The sequence below is a fragment of the Amphiura filiformis genome, chromosome 11, assembly GCF_039555335.1.
Source record: "Amphiura filiformis chromosome 11, Afil_fr2py, whole genome shotgun sequence".
Classification (NCBI taxonomy): Eukaryota; Metazoa; Echinodermata; class Ophiuroidea; order Amphilepidida; family Amphiuridae; genus Amphiura; species Amphiura filiformis.
This window is the reverse complement of record NC_092638.1, coordinates 23,508,742-23,530,038: the sequence shown is the minus strand read 5'-3', so window position 1 is coordinate 23,530,038 and position 21,297 is coordinate 23,508,742. Positions and strand designations below refer to the sequence as shown.

At 35.6% G+C, this 21,297-nt stretch overlaps 1 protein-coding gene across 4 annotated transcripts in view; it reads right to left on the bottom strand.

Annotated features, from left to right (window-relative positions):
* The window catches only part of LOC140164582 (active breakpoint cluster region-related protein-like), a 92,978-nt gene that overhangs the window by 28,068 nt on the left and 43,613 nt on the right, over window positions 1-21,297 (bottom strand). For all 4 annotated transcript variants that reach the window (XM_072187887.1, XM_072187886.1, XM_072187890.1 and 1 more), the window contains exons 7-10: window positions 4,966-5,094; window positions 4,220-4,335; window positions 2,998-3,086; window positions 303-406 (exon numbers count right to left, since the gene is read on the bottom strand). In XM_072187887.1, the coding sequence (XP_072043988.1) occupies window positions 303-406; window positions 2,998-3,086; window positions 4,220-4,335; window positions 4,966-5,094 (438 nt within the window). The remainder of the gene's footprint in view (window positions 1-302; window positions 407-2,997; window positions 3,087-4,219; window positions 4,336-4,965; window positions 5,095-21,297) is intronic.

Genomic DNA, 21,297 nt, shown 5'->3' with positions numbered 1-21,297 from the left:
TAATATTCAAAATTGACCCTCACTTGGGCTGTAAGGTCATAATTTATGAACTGCTACCTTATTTATTGTGCTGGTTGCACATGTATTGTTATAATACTAGTATCTGACAGACTTGAAGGATGATGTTAAAGGACAAGTTATGGTGATTTCCATATAGCTGGCATTCCCTTTTAACGGGAATCTTGTCACACTTCAAGTTTGCTAATTTTGTGCATGTATATTAGCATTAGTATCACAACATCGATTAAACCACCAACAAAAAATTGTTAATGTTAGTTGACCTTTGACCTATAGTCTCTTACCACATTAGGATCTAGATCACGCCTGATGCTAGCTTTCAAGTCAGAGATCTCCTTCTTCAGTCCGTCAAGCTCAGTATCTGACATTTGTGTTATTTTCTGTTCAGCTGTAAAAAATTTAAAAAAATTAAGATAAACAGTAATTTTCATTGAATATTGAAATTAATGGTATAGGCTTAAAGGAATATATTCTTTTAATTCATAAACAATTAAATACATGAAGCAACAAATATGCATGATCAAGAAAATATTGAAATACTTTGTTGTACACAGATTTAAACAAATGCATCAGAGCATCATACAAAGAATGTACCTAACGAAAGAGTTCCATAATTTTATGATGGCAACTGAAAAAGCATTCTCAAAACATCAGATGTTGTTCTAGATACTGAGAGCAAAAGTTTTTCAGATGATCTGAGAGTGCTATAAGTATTGTATGGAGTGATAAGACTTAAGTGATGTTTTGTGAAGCTTTCCCGGTTAATGGAAATTATATTGAATTGAATTATCTGAAGAACAAGTATGGGGGTTATGTGATCACATTTCCTTGTTTAGTGAGTATCTAGCAGATTGTTTATTATTATTCATATTTGAAGAGTTCATATACAAAACCAGATAATTAGCATTGTCAAACTTTTTTACTTTATTACATTGCCCTTGATTGGTTAATTACATGATATAATCATCTGAGAAACCAATCAAAATTAAGATTTTAGATCTCTTATGAATTTTAAACTTATCCCCTAAAGCCCAAATGACTATTACCATATCTGTGATTGGGTCAATACATGATATAGTCCTATTTGAAACCAATCAAAATATGTCTTAGATGCATATAATTCAGCCAGTAGTACCCATGGGGTTAATATCAATAGACCTTTTCAAATCAACATTGCAAGCATTCAGGTGTGTACATGAGCATCCTTACGCTCCTGTAAATTCACATAAGCTCTTGCTAGTGACATGCATTATGCAATGTGCAACTAGGGTTAGAGCTGGCCCAAAAAGCATTCACTGAAAACAAAAACCCGTATTATGTAAGCTGAACTAAGCTTTTGTTTAGTAGGACCACTAGTTTCCCCTGGTAAACTAGTTTTTAATGTCGGACTAAACGTCCATCTAGTATGCTTGGCTAGTACAGCATGCATTGAGGGAAATTGTTATTACGGACATGCCGAACTATGCCAAATTATGGTACTTTACTAATAAGTGAAAATTAGTTGCACCGCAAAAGTCGGTCCAACTAACTTTTCTGGCTTTACGAATTGGTAGAACGAATCATGGTTGTGGACCGTATACCAAGGGTTGTACTAAAGTTGAATTTACCGCCCTTTTGATCACATGACATGACTCTTATAACAAAATCTAGTAGAGCTAGTCTCTACTAACTTCATGGACATTTCACACATGCAGCTGTGTATAGCACATCTAGCGTCTTGAGATGGACATTTTAGTCTCGATTCTAGCTTCGTTAGAAATGGTCGAAGAAATGGAAAGGTATGTTTTATTGACATTTTTCCAAGCTTGTTTTTGAATAATTTACAAACCGTTAGAATTTGAAATGAGATTGTAAATCGGAACACAAATGTCATGATCATGGACCGTGGGTTTGTGCATGCATGGTTGAGGCTGCCATGGCTGCCGAATTGTGGGGAACCTTCATCATGCCGTGTGTAGTAGAAAACAGGGCTCAAAAACGGGGCCGAATCTGTTTTTCAAATTCTAACCATGCTAAAACGGTTTGTAAGTTATTAAAAAATACAAGGTTGGGAAAAAAGGTCAATAAAACGTATCTTTCCATATCTTCACCACTTCTACCGGCTAGAATTGGGCTAGTTCCACAGACTAGTTCAGTCAGCTGAACTAGTCGAACATTAGTACAGAATGCCCTATTAAAAAAAATAGTCGTACTTGCCATCGTTTTTTGATAGTAGAGCCCATTAGTAGAACACCCCAATATATTAGTAGTGTCCCTAATAAGCTCTAGTAGGTCTCGGTTGAACTAATTTATTATATTAGTAGGTCAAGGTTGAACTAGTATTTTGATAGTTAAGTCCCTAGTGTATCCTGACCTACTAACATATAGTTTAGTTCAGTCCAGCCGTATTAGTTACAGGTTAGTCGTACTTGACATTGTTTTAACTAACTTTTCCTTAGTTAGTCACCCCAAGTTTCGTTTTCAGTGTTGTCATCAGTGTTTACTCAGGTTGTATGTTGCAATTTTGGCCCAATGAAAATTATATTTGGCGCACACAATTTGCAATGCTGTATTAAAATTAGTGATGAATTACTGAGCCAAAATTGGGCCAAATGAGAGAGGGAGATGCTTCTTTGGGCTATACCATATAAAATGCACACTCCCCCTGTGAAAGATTTTGGAAATATCATCTACAAGAGGAATATGAATTTCAAATGGAATGAACACATTAGGCAGCTCCATTTGAATTTCATACACCCTCTGAGAAAGATTCAAGCTGAATCTTCAAGAGGGAGGGTGACTGTCAAATAGAGTTGGTTAATGTGTTAATTCCATTTGAAATTCATACACCTTCTGTGGAAGATATTTCCAAAATCTTCCACAGGGGAGTGTGGATTTGAACTGCAATTGCCCATTTGGCGCACCCAACAGGTGTCTTTGGAAAACTTCCATTTGAAAAGGTCTATAGCAGAGTTTACATAATATCCTAAGGCAACCTACGTTCTGAGTGTTCATTTGGTGTAAGAGATAATTCCGTGATTGGCATATACCACTGGCAATCATATTGGGCTCGTGATTGGAACATGCCGCTGTAAGAGAACAAACAGAAAGAAAGAATCAAGTTAGTACAAATTTATTTTACATGGGATATGATATCAACCAAAAAGAAAAGAAAAATCTGATAATTAGAATATACACTGGTCTTGAGATGTGGTCAAAAGAATGATTTAACATTTACTACATATGCATTCTGCAAGAAAGTAAGTTAATTTTCACTTCCCTTGAAGTCAGTTACTTCCAAGCATGTGGGGTAGGCTGCTTGGAGGTTATTTACTCCAGGGTAGGGTTGCATATTTTCAGTTTTGTCATGTAAGTCCATACAGGCATTATCTTTGTATCTTTGAGTTCCATTTTTCAAGTTCAAGTTAAATATCCCACAAAACTTGTACATGTGTATATGTTCTATGACATTTTTTGTTGATTTTCCATTGTCACTTTTTGAATATAAGCCCCATGGTGCACATAACCATAAACAATTTGGGTGGTTACAGTGGAAATACTCTCTAGTAAATGTTGCTCTGTCCCTTTATGCTAAAGAGCAGGCCCCCAGATTGGGTTTTACTGGAATAAGCAAGAATTTGGTTAGCCAAAATCCTGCTATTAAAACAGTCTAAACTTATTTAAATTGTAACATGAATGATAGTCAGACAAAAGCCAAATTCATTAACCACCTTAAATTAAACCTGGGATGGGACTTTTACTATACAGGTTTGATGCTCAATTAAATGATCAAAGTTAATAGTCTGAGGAGCAGATGGTGTTTGACAGATCATTTACAATCAGAGCCAGAGATAAACGAGTTCATCACTAACATTACCTGTCAATCAAATTCAGAAACCATTTGTTCATAATTTGTTGAATGCAGTGATAAAACAGTGTGCCCTGTGCCATCTCAAAAGTTAGGTTGTAGTAATAGGAACCTTTCTTTCCTGAAGGCACCATGTCAACAATGCCAAGAAAAGTTGCTTTTTGCCATATAGAAGTAGACATCATTCGCCATATTCTGCAATTCCTTTTCTCCGAAGGCATGCACCAGATAAATCAACCATCCTTTTATATGCTACTAACCAATCACAGGCTGTGGAAAGTTGATCGTCAGAAGCGAACTAATTTCTTTACCTTAGACTTTTATCATAGTAACAATTTGATAAACTTAATTCACCTGGAGGTCTTTTCCTTGGCACATATGATGAGATCAGAGTACAATAATACATGGCGTATTTTCCTCTCCCCATCGTGGAACTCAACCAGGTAACTCTGCTTCTTCACTTGACGTTTCTGTAACAAAGAGATTGTTTTTTAAATTTAAAATAAAATTGCCACCTTGGGTATTTTAGGTGAGCAACAAAATGCTCTTCTCAAAGTTAAGGAGAGTTGATTTAGAAGAGTTGTTAGGTAGACATTACAAATTGTTCCACTACTTGTTAGCAGCATTAAGGAGAGCTATGAATGACACTCCTAAAGATTTTCAGGTAATCAAATTTCAGGTGCACTCTAAATTGCTTGCTTGCTTGCAAGACAGGTGGATGTCTTTCCTGAATTACAATGGATTTCAAGAGGTTTCTGTTCTGCATAGCTGTCTTGAATCTGCTATTTTTAGGCAGGTAAGTGCTGCCCAGATTTTAAAAAATACAGGCCATATATGCCTACCAGATTTTACGTGCATACAATGGGGTCTTTGGAACAAAAATGGAGCTATGCAGTGTATTTTTTGGCACAAAGTTACAAACGTTCACAGAATTAAGAGCTTGGAGCTCAAGTTAATTTTGGGTATTTGGAGCAAAATGCAACCTTAAGTTTCTCCAAACTTTGTATGGGCTTCAAATGGGTCAAGCTTCAGAAAAGATAAAGGGCATGAAAAGGGGGCATTGAGGGTGGCACTTATTACCCATAGTGCAAGGTACTTACATGTTTGATGTTGGGATTGACATCTTTGGTTGCCATGTCAACCTGTGCCATGAATTTCTTGGTCTTCTCATGCACCTGATACAAGATTCCATAGTCTTCATGGGATTGAGGTGTCCTCTTCAGTAGATCCTACAAAAATATTAAAAACAATAGAATGCACAATACTTAATTGATACCACATTATAATCTCTATGATACAAGATGCTGTAGTCGTCATGAGACTGTGGTGTCCTCTCCAGTAGATCCTACAAAAATCACAAAATAAATTGTATAATATACCTAATTAAAAAACACCTCATATCAGTACTATTTATAAGTTGTGGACAATAAAGAGCAAATTAAACATTTCATTTTTCATCACAAGCTTCAGCTTAAGTAAAACACCATCAAGGATATCAATATTTTTTTGTTATCAGGTATCACCAGTTCATCTTTAACCCTAACCCCCGAAATTATCACAAAATACCACAAGGATAACCACTGCGCATACATGAATCCCAGGTGATGCGATGAAGCAATCACCCTATAAGTCCTATGCTCAGGGAATCACTGGCTGGGCCAGTGCAACCCCAGTGGCTGCCGGGCGTTGATCATGTGCTTGGCATGCGAGGGGTCCAAGGTTCGAATCCCGGGGGGTCAGACTTCTTTGTTCATCTTCTCTCATTTTTTGCAGCAGTGCTGCATTAATTCTGAATTGGCTGGGTGTTACTATACTGAAATTTTCGAATGTGAAAGGCATTTTGTACCACTGAAGTTTTTCGTACACATCGATAGCTTTATTAATATAAAGATTGACTTTTGTAGAATTTTGGTTGTGTATCCATTGATTTTATATGTGATTTCATTGAAAGAAGTGTTTTTAATGCAATGATTTTCAACAACACACTCAACCTGGGCTCCTTGCATGAGGAATATTAGCTACAAGCATTAGCTGAGCATGCGTCCTGTCAATTTCTACTCTCACACCCCTGATTTAGCATAGGGATTGGGCTCTGTTTGCATATGCATGAGTTCGTTGAGTTGGTCGTGGCGTCCTTGGAGATAGTACATTTCTAGTAAAATGGTATAGATGAGTTTATAGTCAAAATGAGTGATGTATTTTAGCAGTTTAAACGTAGGCCTATGTTTTTGTAAATGTGCATAATTTCCAATCACGTCATGAGATGGCAACTATCACAGCACAAGTAATAATTTATCCTAGTGTATTGCCCCGGTAGAATACCTTGCATATGCCATAGACAAATTTTGATAACTTGGTTGGTAGACAGAGATGACGTCAGTGGTACTGATTTTGGTTTAGATCTGAAACCATATTATACCTCAGGTTTAGATTGAGAAAGTATAGGCCTACATATCAAGTAATTATCTGGTGGGAATTGTTTTATTGTTGTATTAATTGTGGTATACTGAACCCGACAACCACATTTGAAGAAAATAATTATAACTATGATTAATTTTATCATGGGCTATATTTTTGCCGGCGGAGGAATATGGATTTAGCCTGGGGGAGTTAGCTTTCAAAAACTGTATCACGTGTCATTACATGTGGATGGGATGGGTGAAGTTTCGTGTTACCAAAGTATGGTGTGTTACCATTACAACAACAACTTACTTATTTACATAGTAATTCCAATCACAGCGTGCTGATCTGTCTAAAGTAATAAACAAAGGTTGTTCAGTCGCACAGTAACAGTGCATGCACGTCATTAGAGGCGCTGTAGTTTAATATGGATATGCAAACGAGATGGCGGTGACCGTGACTCAACTGTAAATGATTATTCTTCGGGACACCTTGACGGATTTTCCCGCAATTGACACACCGTGCTGTAAGCATGGTAAAGTGAACCTGTAAAATGTACCAAATGCAGTTTTTTGATATTGCGGTACATGTCAGCTATTTTATACAATTTTCGGCCGTTGTTTCGCCTACAGTTTGTTTAGGACTTCTTTGTTGTGGACCATACTATTTTGTTTTTACGAAAGTGATAATTTCTCCATCATTTTGTTTCAAGTTGCTTTATTTATTACTAAATAGCCTATTCGGTCTGGGTATTAAATTGATAGGCCTAATGGCGCAGTGTAAAGGACCATGCGGTTATAAGTTGAGACTCCCAAAAGACTGACGGCGTGACATTTTTCTTGAACAAATGAAATGATAATGATATTTTCAAAATGAATACCTACACCCCTCATAGGGGTCTATGTAAAACAGTCAATTATCAGAATTGCAAGTGTAGTCTAAAAGTGACAAAGAGATATTGTATTCTCTGGTTTGGAATGAGTATTTATGACTGAAAGCAGTTTAAGCAGCTAATTAGCACTAATTAAACCTTTTGAATAAATAATTAGGTCTGTTAATGAAGTAAATTTTGATCACCCTGTATACATAGAAGCAAACATCGCACCCAAAATAAAGTATATTTCTGGTTGGCTTTTTCAATTCAAGCTCTGTTTGATTTTGTGGTCCTCAGATTGAGAAAATATTCCTGAAAAGAAAAATATACCACATATTCCTTAAAAGTTCATTTTACACACTGTATATCGTCTAGTACACCCTGAATATTGATTTGAATTTTGGTCAGTTTAATCTCTGTTCTTAATGCTTTCCAGAAATAGGCCTACCTGTAATTGGTTCATAAAATGATATAACTATTCATCGCCATAAAATTGAAAACAATGGCCATACCGATGTCAGTCAATGGTATATCCAAACCACAATATGAACCTGAAGACTCGTCATCAGACTTAGACACTATCCATGCTATCAATGAGGAATTGCTATTACCCCATACCACAGTATTATGTTTATAATCATTCCTAGGCCTTATTAAAGGCTCAAATGCATACAACTTTTTAACTCATTTATGTTAAGTACAAACTTGAGAATAATTATGTTCTTCATTTTAAGTAAATGTCATCATATGTTATTAAGTATACCAAGAAATGAACTAAGTACTCAGCATATAAATTAATTTGTGCCCTCATTGTGGATTTTTAAGACAAAATAAAATAAAGGAAACAAACATACATTCTCCTTTTTACAGTGTCGTTTCTAAAAGCTCATTTTTAAGCCAAAGGTCCTCTCAGTGAATGTGAAATCCAACATTTTTTCTTCATTCACTGCGCCGTCTTTTTTAAAGACATTTCTTGTTTGTCTTTTATATGAACGCACCGCCAATTTAGGCGTGTGCCGCTGATTCAAAAGCGTCTGTTCAAATAAATAAATAAATAAATAAACATGACATGACCTGATGAGCGCCATAATACATCCATCTGTCTGTTTGCTTTTGACCATTACTGGAGAAACGTGTGTTTAGCGCAAACACACAGTGCCAACTCGTGTCCAATCAACAGTCGTCAGTGATTTGGGGCATGTTTGTGTTGTTTTGATAGGAAAGCATGACTGAAATGTATGTCAAAAGTCTCCTGTTTTAAATAATAGCCCACAACTTATACAAGACAATAAGAATTGTGTCCTGCAGTCGCAGCAGAGCTCAGAGTAGTGACAAGAAGCATGACAAGTTCTAAGAGAGTTGCGTGTTCAGTGGTGTTGCATGTTGGTAAGCTTAAAATGTAGGTAAAGTTGTTTTCTTTAAACTTCCGTGGTCGTGCCTGTGCGTATCGCGTACACGAGCGTAAACACAAAAGCAATAAACAATCACGCTGATTGGCTGATCAATGCACTTGACAACAAGCCGGCTGACCCATTGGTCTTCGGCGCGGCGCGTAGTAGGCGACCTTGTCACTGTAGACTACGCGATCGCAATTCACCAGCGCGTACCCGGACCACGGAAGTTTAAAGAAAACAACTTTAACCCAGTAGTTCGCCACATAAACTTATGGCTCAAAATTCGGACCGCTCGCCAATAAGTTTACTGCTTTCTATGTTTTGAAATTTGTTGACGTTTTAACGATCCCCGATTCCCGGTCGCTTATTTTAGCCGTGTCACGTCACATGCATGACGCTGGTGGGTACAAAAAAAAAAAAAAACTTGATCGCCGATAACGATGTGATATGGGACTTACATAGGATTACACAGAGATATTTCTTGCCAAAATTTGACCATTTCTAGGCAAGTTGGCCCTACTTTGTCTGCGTTATATGAAAAAGGACAGTCTTAAGTAAGTGCAACGCTTTGATGTTTTGGGAGACTGGGAGGGTTCAGAACAAAAAAATGATGGAGCCTATAATTCTTGACTGTGTAATATTCCTTCAACCAGTTGCCGTGCGGTAACAGTCTTATACGATGGACAGATAGTATCAGTTTGTGAATGAGGACATCGTATAAGTTCCTTGTACTAGGTTATGCCTGCCACTTCCACATACTTGTGCATAATACGGAAGGTCGATTTGTGCCCATAAATGTTTAGGCCTATGTTAAACTGTATGTTATACAAATTGTACAGCTATCATTTCTACCCTATGACGAACCGACATACCTGTAAATCAAATAGCCCACAAAAACTGGTCATCGCTGGTATTTTTCATGAAGAAAAACGACACTTTTTTACGCGAACATGTCCAAAACACGCCAGCTGACGTACAAGCCTCCCCACGCATGTACATAAACAAGCCGTGTTCATTGTTTAATTGTCACCTGCAGCTGTTCGCAAGAAAACTTTCTGCATAAAATTACCTGGGGTCGTTATCAGGCCTGAGACACACTGGCGCTAGTTTGAGGACAGTCACTATGAGTTACTAATGTCGGCACATGCAGAAAATGCGTGATGGGTCGCCATTTTGTGACTCGTGCAAGCTAACACAAACAAATTATTGGACTTAATAATCTTTTCAAGTTTTAATAAAACGTGCATCTATCATGATAATATTACATTTTATTATTTTATTATTTGAATTACATAAGCTATGTCAATTTTGTGTCCATGTTAATTTTTATATGGATTTACCTGTGTTGATTTTAAACTGTTGTGAACGTGGAGCTACGCAAATTGGCAGGCGATTACCCACCATGCAATGCGAATACACGGAAACGATCCAGTTTAGGATGCATCGCAGTTCCTGTTGTGTAAAGCAGGCGTAAACCGCCCATCCAACCTGATCGTGTGCACAGGATTTGTGCTGGAGGCTAGTTAATGCGCACAACCAATGCGCAGAAGGAGACCTTGATACTGTAACGGGACCGAGCTTGCCCCTAATACTTTTGTAAACGACTGATGGAGAAGACTAGCCTTCTAAACATACAAGTGGTAGCGTAGTATCAAAGACTAGAATTCTCCCCAAGACATGTTGAATCAGTGATGCATGAAAGGAGAAGTAACAGGTAAAAATGAGACTTGACAATTCTGTTTTATATTTGCTTCTTTTGTATATATCTTGTATTGTTATTTTGCTTTCATATTTGTCTTATCACATCACAATTCATAAAATACAAGTAAACACTGGTAAATACACAATCTCTGTTGTTGATCATGACGATATTTCCTTATTTATCTCTTTTAAATCCAAATAAATTACTAATAAATGCTGCCGAAAAGTATATACTATCTGCTTGAATAATCGAGAAGCATAAAAATACAATTTAATCAACAGAATCTCTCATCACATGACATAGTCATAGGCTAGGCCAAGGCCTAGTAGGCCTACTACAGGGTATCCATGCCTATACACCAAATACGAGCTTGCCATGCAACAGTGAATGCACATGAATACAGTGCATAATTTTCCATTGGACTTGTAGCGTGTGCGGCAAGTCACTTGCCCAAATTAGGCATAGGCGCTAGGCCAAATCACCGGAGTGTATAACCACCCTGGTGTTGCCACTATTGTGGTAGCCAAGCCCGAGAAAAAGAGATAGCCAAGCTGCCCCTAGCTCAATCTGAGCTCCTGAGTAGGGCGTATTTGCTTTGGTTGGCAGTGCTTACCCTGTGGTTTCCCTTTCAGGGTTCGTGGGTGGACTATTGTCCACCAAGCAATCTGATTAATTCGCGTCGTGCACGGCCTTTATATACTCTCCTGAACGCGTTCATGGAACCTTTTGGCGGCTGCGTTCAAAGCGTAAGCTCCTTTACTATGGATATCGCGCAGTCACTCCGCGTCAGGCGCTCACTTTCGAAAAGATTTTGAACATGACGAAATTAAATAACTAGAACAACTGTAAGTTTTTAAATCAGGAATCAAACTGATGACCCCTTTTGACCATGTAAAACATAAAAATACTCAAAAATATCTTAAAATTCTACATCCTTAAATAATTACATCTTAAATAATCCAAAGTTTGATCAACAAAAGTCGTTTTTGAAGAAATTTACAATTTTTAGGAAAACTTGTTTACGTAAACCAGACGATGATGGCGGGGAATTTCAAAATGACAAATCCAAAATTCTGTAAACACACAAGAAAAGCCTGAATTTTGTCCTGAATATTTATTCATGGACGGTATGTAATACCTTATTTTGTTCCTGACAAAATTATTTACACAATATTATAAGATCTCTGTACAATATAAGCTAATATAGCGGAAATAGTGAAATTTGAGGCCAATTTCGCACGTACGACATGACAAATTTCTCTACCGTATTTTCAACCCACGGCAAAAACTGACGATCGACAGGTAAACAAATCCAAATATTTACAAAAATATTCCTTGTGCAGAGCCATGCAATCATTTTTATATTCATAATAACAATCAAAAACTACCACGAACACGTGAGCATCGTGACTTTTCTCTAAATATGAATTTGACAAGAGCCAAATTTCCGTATTTCTGCAATGGACAAACACACAGGAGGTAAGCTTAAAAACAGGCCAAAAATCTGAAATCGCATTTTGGCTCTCCGTTTCACTACCCCCTCTTCGAGACTATTTCGTCCCGAAATGTAACATGTATAATTATTTAACTTAATTACAATTAAAAAAAAAAATTAGAGCATTTCCTTCACAAAACTTTAGCAGTATACATAGGTAAATTCACTCAACCATTGTTTGGTGACAGGCTGACAATAACATTGTCGTGACCTCGTGACCTCAAAAAAGTTTTTCAAAATTAATTGGCTATTTGGCCAATTTACGACTACATACATTATAAAAGCAATTTCATACAACTCTATTTCACGTGCAAATTATTATTATGTTTAGAAGTTTTATACAAATCTTTCACAGTATCTCTAGCATAAATCATTTAAACATCTGGTTTTTGCAGCAGTGCTGCATTAATTCTGAATTGGCTGGGTGTTACTATACTGAAATTTTCGAATATGTGAAAGGCATTTTGTACCACTGAAGTTTTTCGTACACATCGATAGCTTTATTAATATAAAGATTGACTTTTGTAGAATTTTGGTTGTGTATCCATTGATTTTATATGCGATTTCATTGAAAGAAGTGTTTTTTAATGCAATGATTTTCAACAACACACTCAACCTGGGCTCCTTGCATGAGAAATATTAGCTACAAGCATTAGCTGAGCATGCGTCCTGTCAATTTCTACTCTCACACCCCTGATTTAGCATAGGGATTGGGCTCGTTTGCATATGCATGAGTTCGTTGAGTTGGTCGTAGCGTCCTTGGAGATAGTACATTTCTAGTAAAATGGTATAGATGAGTTTATAGTCAAAATGCGTGATGTATTTTAGCAGTTTAAACGTAGGCCTATGTTTTTGTAAATGTGCATAATTTCCAATCACGTCGCAGATGGCAACTATCACAGCACAAGTAATAATTTATCCTAGTGTATTGCCCCGGTAGAATACCTTGCATATGCCATAGACAAATTTTGATAACTTGGTTGGTAGACAGAGATGACGCGTCAGTGGTACTGATTTTGGTTTAGATCTGAAACCATATTATACCTCAGGTTTAGATTGAGAAAGTATAGGCCTACATATCAAGTAATTATCTGGTGGGAATTGTTTTATTGTTGTATTAATTGTGGTATACTGAACCCGACAACCACATTTGAAGAAAATAATTATAACTATGATTAATTTTATCATGGGCTATATTTTTTCTGTTTGTTTTAATATGGATTTAGCCTGGGCAGTTAGCTTTCAAAAACTGTATCACGTGTCATTACATGTGGATGGGATGGGTGAAGTTTCGTGTTACCAAAGTATGGTGTGTTACCATTACAACAACAACTTACTTATTTACATAGTACATCCAATCACAGCGTGCTGATCTGTCTAAAGTAATAAACAAAGGTTGTTCAGTCGCACAGTAACAGTGCATGCACGTCATTAGAGGCGCTGTAGTTTAATATGGATATGCAAACGAGATGGCCGGTGACCGTGACTCAACTGTAAATGATTATTCTTCGGGACACCTTGACAGATTTTCCCGCAATTGACACACCGTGCTGTAAGCATGGTAAAGTGAACCTGTAAAATGTACCAAATGCAGTTTTTTGATATTGCGGTACATGTCAGCTATTTTATGCAATTTTCGGCCGTTGTTTCGCCTACAGTTTGTTTAGGACTTCTTTGTTGTGGACCATACTATTTTGTTTTTACGAAAGTGATAATTTCTCCATCATTTTGTTTCAAGTTGCTTTATTTATTACTAAATAGCCTATTCGGTCTGGGTCACTTGATAGGCCTAATGGCGCAGTGTAAAGGACCATGCGGTTATAAGTTGAGACTCCCAAAAGACTGACGGCGTGACATTTTTCTTGAACAAATGAAATGATAATGATATTTTCAAAATGAATACTTACACCCCTCATAGGGGTCTATGTAAAACAGTCAATTATCAGAATTGCAAGTGTAGTCTAAAAGTGACAAAGAGATATTGTATTCTCTGGTTTGGAATGAGTATTTATGACTGAAAGCAGTTTAAGCAGCTAATTAGCACTAATTAAACCTTTTGAATAAATAATTAGGTCTGTTAATGAAGTAAATTGATCACCCTGTATACATAGAAGCAAACATCGCACCCAAAATAAAGTATATTTCTGGTTGGCTTTTTCAATTCAAGCTCTGTTTGATTTTGTGGTCCTCAGATTGAGAAAATATTCCTGAAAAGAAAAATATACCACATGTTCCTTAAAAGTTCATTTTTACACACTGTATATCGCCTAGTACACCCTGAATATTGATTTCGAATTTTGGTCAGTTTAATCTCTGTTCTTAATGCTTTCCAGAAATAGGCCTACCTGTAATTGGTTCATAAAATGATATAATAACTATTCATCATAAAATTGAAAACAATGGCCATACCGATGTCAGTCAATGGTATATCCAAACCACAATATGAACCTGAAGACTCGTCATCAGACTTAGACACTATCCATGCTATCAATGAGGAATTGCTATTACCCCATACCACAGTATTATGTTTATAATCATTCCTAGGCCTTATTAAAGGCTCAAATGCATACAACTTTTTAACTCATTTATGTTAAGTACAAACTTGAGAATAATTATGTTCTTCATTTTAAGTAAATGTCATCATATGTTATTAAGTATACCAAGAAATGAACTAAGTACTCAGCATATAAATTAATTTGTGCCCTCATTGTGGGTTTTAAGACAAAATAAAATAAAGGAAACAAACATCATTCTCCTTTTACAGTGTCGTTTCTAAAAGCTCATTTTTAAGCCAAAGGTCCTCTCAGTGAATGTGAAATCCAACATTTTTTCTTCATTCACTGCGCCGTCTTTTTTAAAGACATTTCTTGTTGTTTCTTCTTTATCTTCCGATAGCAAAAAGCAGTGTCCGGTGTTCAGGTTAATGACTGCTCATTATCCACGCCAATGATCAAAATCTGCTAATTTTACAAGTTCAATTTTGATGCAGACATCAATTTCATCAGCAAATGATCCAGATCTAACACCGGCAATAACGCCTTTAAGGAACTAACAAGTGTGTTGCCTTTGTCTTTCTTGTTTCCTTTTGTCCTCATTAATTTCAAGGAATTTCATTTCTTGAATATGACTTCTTTGATGTCCTCCTTATCATGTCATGCATACAATTCTTTTTGTGCAAAATCATTCAATCTTTTGTATAAAATCATCCATTTTTAAGCAGCTGATCCTTGACCCCTGTATAGATCATCCAGGAACTGCTATTTTAAGGTGATAAGGTGATACTACCGCATTTATCAGCAATTAAGAATTTCCTTAATAAAGGCCTTTTCAGTGATCCCAGCAAAAATGTAAAAAAATTAAAATTGTGTATAAATTACCTAAAAGTGAAGGATAAGTCAGTTAACATTGTCATTAGGTATTTTAATATTTTTTTTTAAAAGCCCCATTCAAATACTAATTTCTGTACTTGAATAGAGAAATTACACATTAATTTTGTGTAAAATGTCTTATTTTGTCTTTAATGCACAGCTTCTGGCTTAAGCACTAGCAGGCTATGTTAATAACACATCTACATGTATAGCATTAACAAAGGTTCCAAAATCTGAATTTGGATGACTTTTATGATCCTCTGGATGAGCTAATCACTGAATAAGCCTTTAATTCACAGCAGTAGTGGGAGAGGTATGATAATGTATCTTATTGTAGCAATTCATTTAATCTCAAATATTGCACTTTTTAGGCAACAAGTCTTTTGGTTCTTGAGATATGGGCTTCAATAAAGATGGTTAAATTGATCAAGACACAACTTGAGCTGCACAGAGATGATAAGGAAAAATACTTTGCAACACAGACATACCCGGTAACTAGTTCGTCTCATCTTCTCTGATCTGATGTATAATTTTTCTCATTTGTTTCCTGTTTTGTAAAAAATCATTTTGATATAAAGAAGGTTTTTTTGGGCAGACAGGTGCAGCATCACCTTATAATTGGACTAGACAAGAATGGGATCATTCAAGTAGAAAATAAGAAAAGATTCTCAAGGAAACCAGCAGACTGACCCAGGGTGGATATGTCCTAGATTTATTTAACCAGACTCAGTTCTTCTCAGTATCTAGTTCAGTTTTCTCTATGTCTCAATGCCCTCAACTTGGAAGTGTGCAGTACCAGGAGATAATGCGAAGCAGAACAGTCAAATCAGCACTGAACTATATAAATTCAGAGTCTATATTATTACTTTCTGTGAGGAAAAGTGAATTGGTCAGATGATAGTATGAAGGGTTTCACAGGAGTGCTGGGCAAAATGTCCACGGGGGTCAAAATTGCAAAGTCACACTACCAGAATGACTTAGGAGGAACATGCATAAAATGTGCAATTTTCCGGGGCAATTTTAATACTAAAATGGACCAAAATAGGGTTAATTTTTGTCTAAAACAGGCCAAGATGCAAATCACACCTGATGGTAAATTTTGTAGCAGTATTTCGTGTCCCCTCTGGTCTGTATGCCACGGGGAGTATAAGGTTTGTTTCCGTTTTATCAAGCTCCCATCAAACAAGTGGGATTCATTAGCAGCTAACAGAGAGACTACTGGATAGGGATTCAAATTTTTCAAGTCTTGAAGAAATCACTGTATCAGTCATCATGGTCATGCTGAAGCAAATAACATACTAACTGGTCATTCAAAATTCATGTGTTCAATTATCAATGTTAATAAATGGGTTTTAATAATGACAAGAGCAATCCATATCTTAACAGGCCTGAGAGTGTCTTTGAAAAAATATATGTTTTTGGCTTTAAAAAATCTGAAATTATTTAAATCATACATACTTTTGTACACTACAAGTGTAGAAAAATATCTGGAAGTTGAAAATAAAATGTTTGGAAACAGATAAATATCAGGGCCGATATTCATAAAGCCTTGCTAAATTAGCAACCAACTAGTGCTTAGCAAGATGCTAAATCCACTAGTTGATAGCTACGTAGCAATCAACTAATTTCTTATTCATAAAACCTTGCTAAACACTTTGCTAACTAGCTATCAACTAGAAATATTTAGCTGATAACTTATTTGGGTGTTTTGGGTGATATGGCCTTCAACAGTTGTGTAACATCTAATACAATAGGCTTATATAATACATGTCTATTATACTTGAGCTCTGAACCACAGTCAAAATGATCAAAATGTAATGACTCATTGCTGATGGTCTTCATTGAGATTTCGTTAATAAAATTACATGTGTATTTTGTAAGCTATATAGGCCTACAAGGTTGTTACGGCAAATTAAATTAAAAAAGATACTCTGAACAAGTAAAGTTCATATACATGTTAAGTCCTTGGTTTGTTGTAAAAACATACTATACATACTATATTGCTCCATCAAATAGAAAACAACATGCATCCACTTAACGCTGCTCATTTAGCTTCATGAGCAACACTGTGTAAATAATATTAGATAATTTAATAGCATATGATATATCTTGCTTGTTGTCCTGACAAAAGCCAAGCATGATTTATCTTTATCAAATTGACATATAATTTGTTATTGAAAATAAGTCATGCATCTTTACCAAAGAGAACATTGGTAACATGTCTCCACAATATATATTTTACGTATCAAACAATGGAACAGAATTGCTTGATTGAACATATCTGCTTAACTAAAGATTACTTGCTATATCATAATCATTTTTCTTGTGCAAATTTGGTTAAACAATACTGGCTTAGTTCAATGTTTATTCATTCACCCTAAATTTGTTGTGTGTTTTTAAGACAGTTTCTTATGTGTAAAACACACTGAAGACCTCAGAAACAGAATATTCTGAGAACATTATTTTTCATAATTGACAACAGTTAATATGAAATTAAAACAATAAATCATGTCAAACTTAGTTCAAAATCATTAAGACTAGTTGTCAACTAGTGACTTAGCGCTGCCCCAGATCAACTCTAAGTTTTGGCAAAATTTTAGAATGTTGCTAACTCTAACTGGGTTTTATGAATAAGAATTAGCAATCAGCTAGGCTTAGCAGCTTGCTAAAGTCAATTTTAGCTGTCAACTAGGCCTAGCGTGGTTTTATGAATATCAGCCCTGGTCTCTCACACCCCTGTTATAGAGAAACTGGAAGAATAAACAGGGAGTCTTTAGATTCTAAAGACCCCCTGTTTATTCTTCCAGTTTTCTCTATAATAGTATTTCCAGGCCTTTTCATGGGGGTGCATATTTTCCAAATACAGACCTTTTCAAGAGAAATCTTCATTCTGGCCAAAAGCAGACCTTTATCCCCTCTGCAAATGATTTTGGATCTTTTGGGGTTTTTTTAAGTTAATAATTTGGCAGAATTTTGCTATTTTTTACAGACAAAGCAGACCTTTTGCAGATTTAGAGGGGTGCATTGCCCCACCGCACTCCCTGTACGGGTTAGAGTATCCCTTCTCATATGCACCCACACACAAATAACTCAATAAGATTTTTGTAATTTCAAATCTATTATTGTTTTTTATTGGAATTGAAAAAAATAACCACTTATCCTTTATATTGGATTCATTCTTGGTATAGATGACCTCTTTTATTCATCCCACCAGTTAATGGGTAAGTGCCCACTCAGATGACGTACATCTTCATTTCCATCTTGGTTGAAATCTGATCAAACAAAAATGCACTTCTTCCTCAGTAGGACTCCTACACCACACACATTACAAGACACATATTCAATTTACCAAGCTCTGCACTTTCCTGACCCCTAGAAACAAAGCCTTATTCTTAAAATTTAATATCATTTTACCAATTGATAGAGCATCAATACTTTTAAATGTATTACGGAGTAGGGAAATATAGACCTGATTCAACACAGCATGGTCTTGTAAAGGAATCCTACTTTCAGTGAGTCATCTAAGATATAGTGTGATCAATATAACGCCTTAAACCATTTGTACCACTTTTGCGTCACCTTTTGGAATTGTATTTTTCCTCTCAAAAAGTGGAATAGAAAAGGTTTCATTTATATTCTAAATTTTTATGACATGTGCATGTTTTGAATTTCAGTTTTTGAGCATGAAATATGGAATGTAATGTTGACTGAACAAATCAGTTAATGGTATTACTATTTATAGCGGATTATCCTGTCATTAGATTTAAATTCTTTAACAATTTAGATTCCTTCTTTATATTTATATTCATTCTTTAAAGGGGTATTTTGGGATTTAAGCATCCAAAATCATTTCCAAAATTTCAAGTTTTTAACAGCCCGAAAAGGCGATGTGTAGTAGGTTTCTGATGGTATAAAATCTCAACATTTTTTTGGGGGATGAGGCTGTGGATCACAAATTGCCCCTTTCATTATGTCAAACAATCTATATCAATTCATGACTGATTGATTTTGAATTGATTGATTGATTGATTGATTAATTGATTGATCAATCAATCGATTCACTGATCAATTGATTGATCTACTGATTGCTAGAAAGGGTGCATATGCACAGAATTTACCTCTAAACATTAGCCCCATCATATAGTACATTTACCTAACTAATTGTTCTCTGGGGAGTGGCTCATTTAATTTATACAATAAAACACTTCAGGTAAATGAATTCCAAACTACCTAAACACTCAAGTATTCCTACAATTCATTTAACTGAACTTGAACTAACAACAGATTTAATAAATCTGTTATTACTTCCTAGTATGTAATGCAAACCCATTACACCTGTATTGCCATATGCATAAGGTGGCTGAAATGTTATTCTTTGGTAAAAATATGAAATAATATTTAACTGTCAGGAAGGTTTTCAGGTCATTTGAAGCTGAAATAATAAGGTAAAATGAAAGAAAACCCCAACTTACTACAATGTATTGGCTGCTTAACTGTGGTGTTCTAGGGGCAATTTAATGACTTTAATGACATTAATTAAAATTGCTCTGTTTTCCTAAAGTACAATGAATTTGGCTGATTCCAACTAGGTGTACAAGTACACAAGCCCTTTCATGGTCATTATCACAGTTAGGTCTGTCCATGATTAAACATGCATAATTAAAAGTAGTACGCACAAACCCAAAAGTACAAACAATTGACTCATCTGAGCATCTGAGCAACTGCATTTGTCACAGACCAATGCACACATAATTTTGACGTCACTGCTAGTTGTGTTTACGTTTTCCCAGAGTGGTGTTGGTCAAAAACAGTGGGATACTTGTTGAGTCAAGCAGAATGACATGAAGTAGGTTTATATTTAGTTTCCATGAATGGCTTGAAATATCTGTTTACTTTATCAATATAACCTATTGTTTACATGAATACTTACTTTTGAACATGTGTTCATTATATTGTACACAAAAGGTTGTTAATTATATTTGCCTGTGGGCCAAAGAGGGCCAAATTTATTTCAAAGATTTCTGTTTGAGGATCAAATACACCTAGTTTTACTATCAATGTACTCTGTACATTTCAGAGCTGTTCAAGGGTCAGACACAAGTTATTTTGTAACACTAGTTATTTTGTATTTATTTTGGAAATTTGTTGGATTTGTGTGCCTTTTGCTATTTCTAATATATACGTCCCTGCGTGAAGCCCCAATCAATAATAATACAAGTATGATCGGCGAGCTAATACACACATTGTAGGTGCTGGAATGAAATAGCAATTTTCTTCAATTACCTCATTCGTTTGGCTCAAAAATAATGTGATCAGTAAAAACTAACTTTATGCAAATCTCATATTATTGCTATAACTAGTACTTGGTTATTCAAATATGCATATCAACCGAGGTATACAAACTATACACACTCCAGTCATGCATGCATTTTTTCCCAATTCATATCTTTTGTTCTCACCTTCCTGGTTTGTTTTTGTTTATAATCTTTGTTTCCCTTGACAACATAATGAGGTATTTTTGTGGTAACGGTTCACTTGACATTTGTTGGTTGATCTATATTTAGCTATTCTTACATAAACATTACCTATATACCCCACCCAAAACCACATGTGAACATAAATAGTCAAACTTGGGTGTGAAACCGAAATGTTGGATAATACAACAAAACAGACCAAAACAAAACATAGAAAATGCAAATTCATGGTGGAAAATGTTTGCAGCATTTTTTCCCCAATAATATGAGAAAGGCCAACTTTGAATTTTATAAGCATGAAATTTTACTTTGTGTGATATATTAAAAAAAAAAAATTTTTAAGTGGTGCGATATAAATTTTGAAAGGTTGGAACACCTTGCAAATTTTGTCAAGTTTATTTATATTCAAAAATTCAGTTTTTGACAGTTATATTTCTTTCTCATTGAATTCAACAGTATTAACAACCTTTTAATTATGTGAAATTAACTTTTTGCGCATTGTTAATTGGGTGTTGTTAACTTCCGTGTGTACAGAAACACAGCTAAACATGCCGTCATATGTTTGCTACGTAATGGAGATCAAGAATTTGAGGGGTTTTCCTTCCAAGTTATGTTTTGCCTTGGAAGTCATTATCAAGAAGTGATTTAAGTCTGTTGACCATTATACTTAATTGGCTTTGAATGGGACTGAATTTTTAGACAAAATTAAATCGCAACATTTTCGA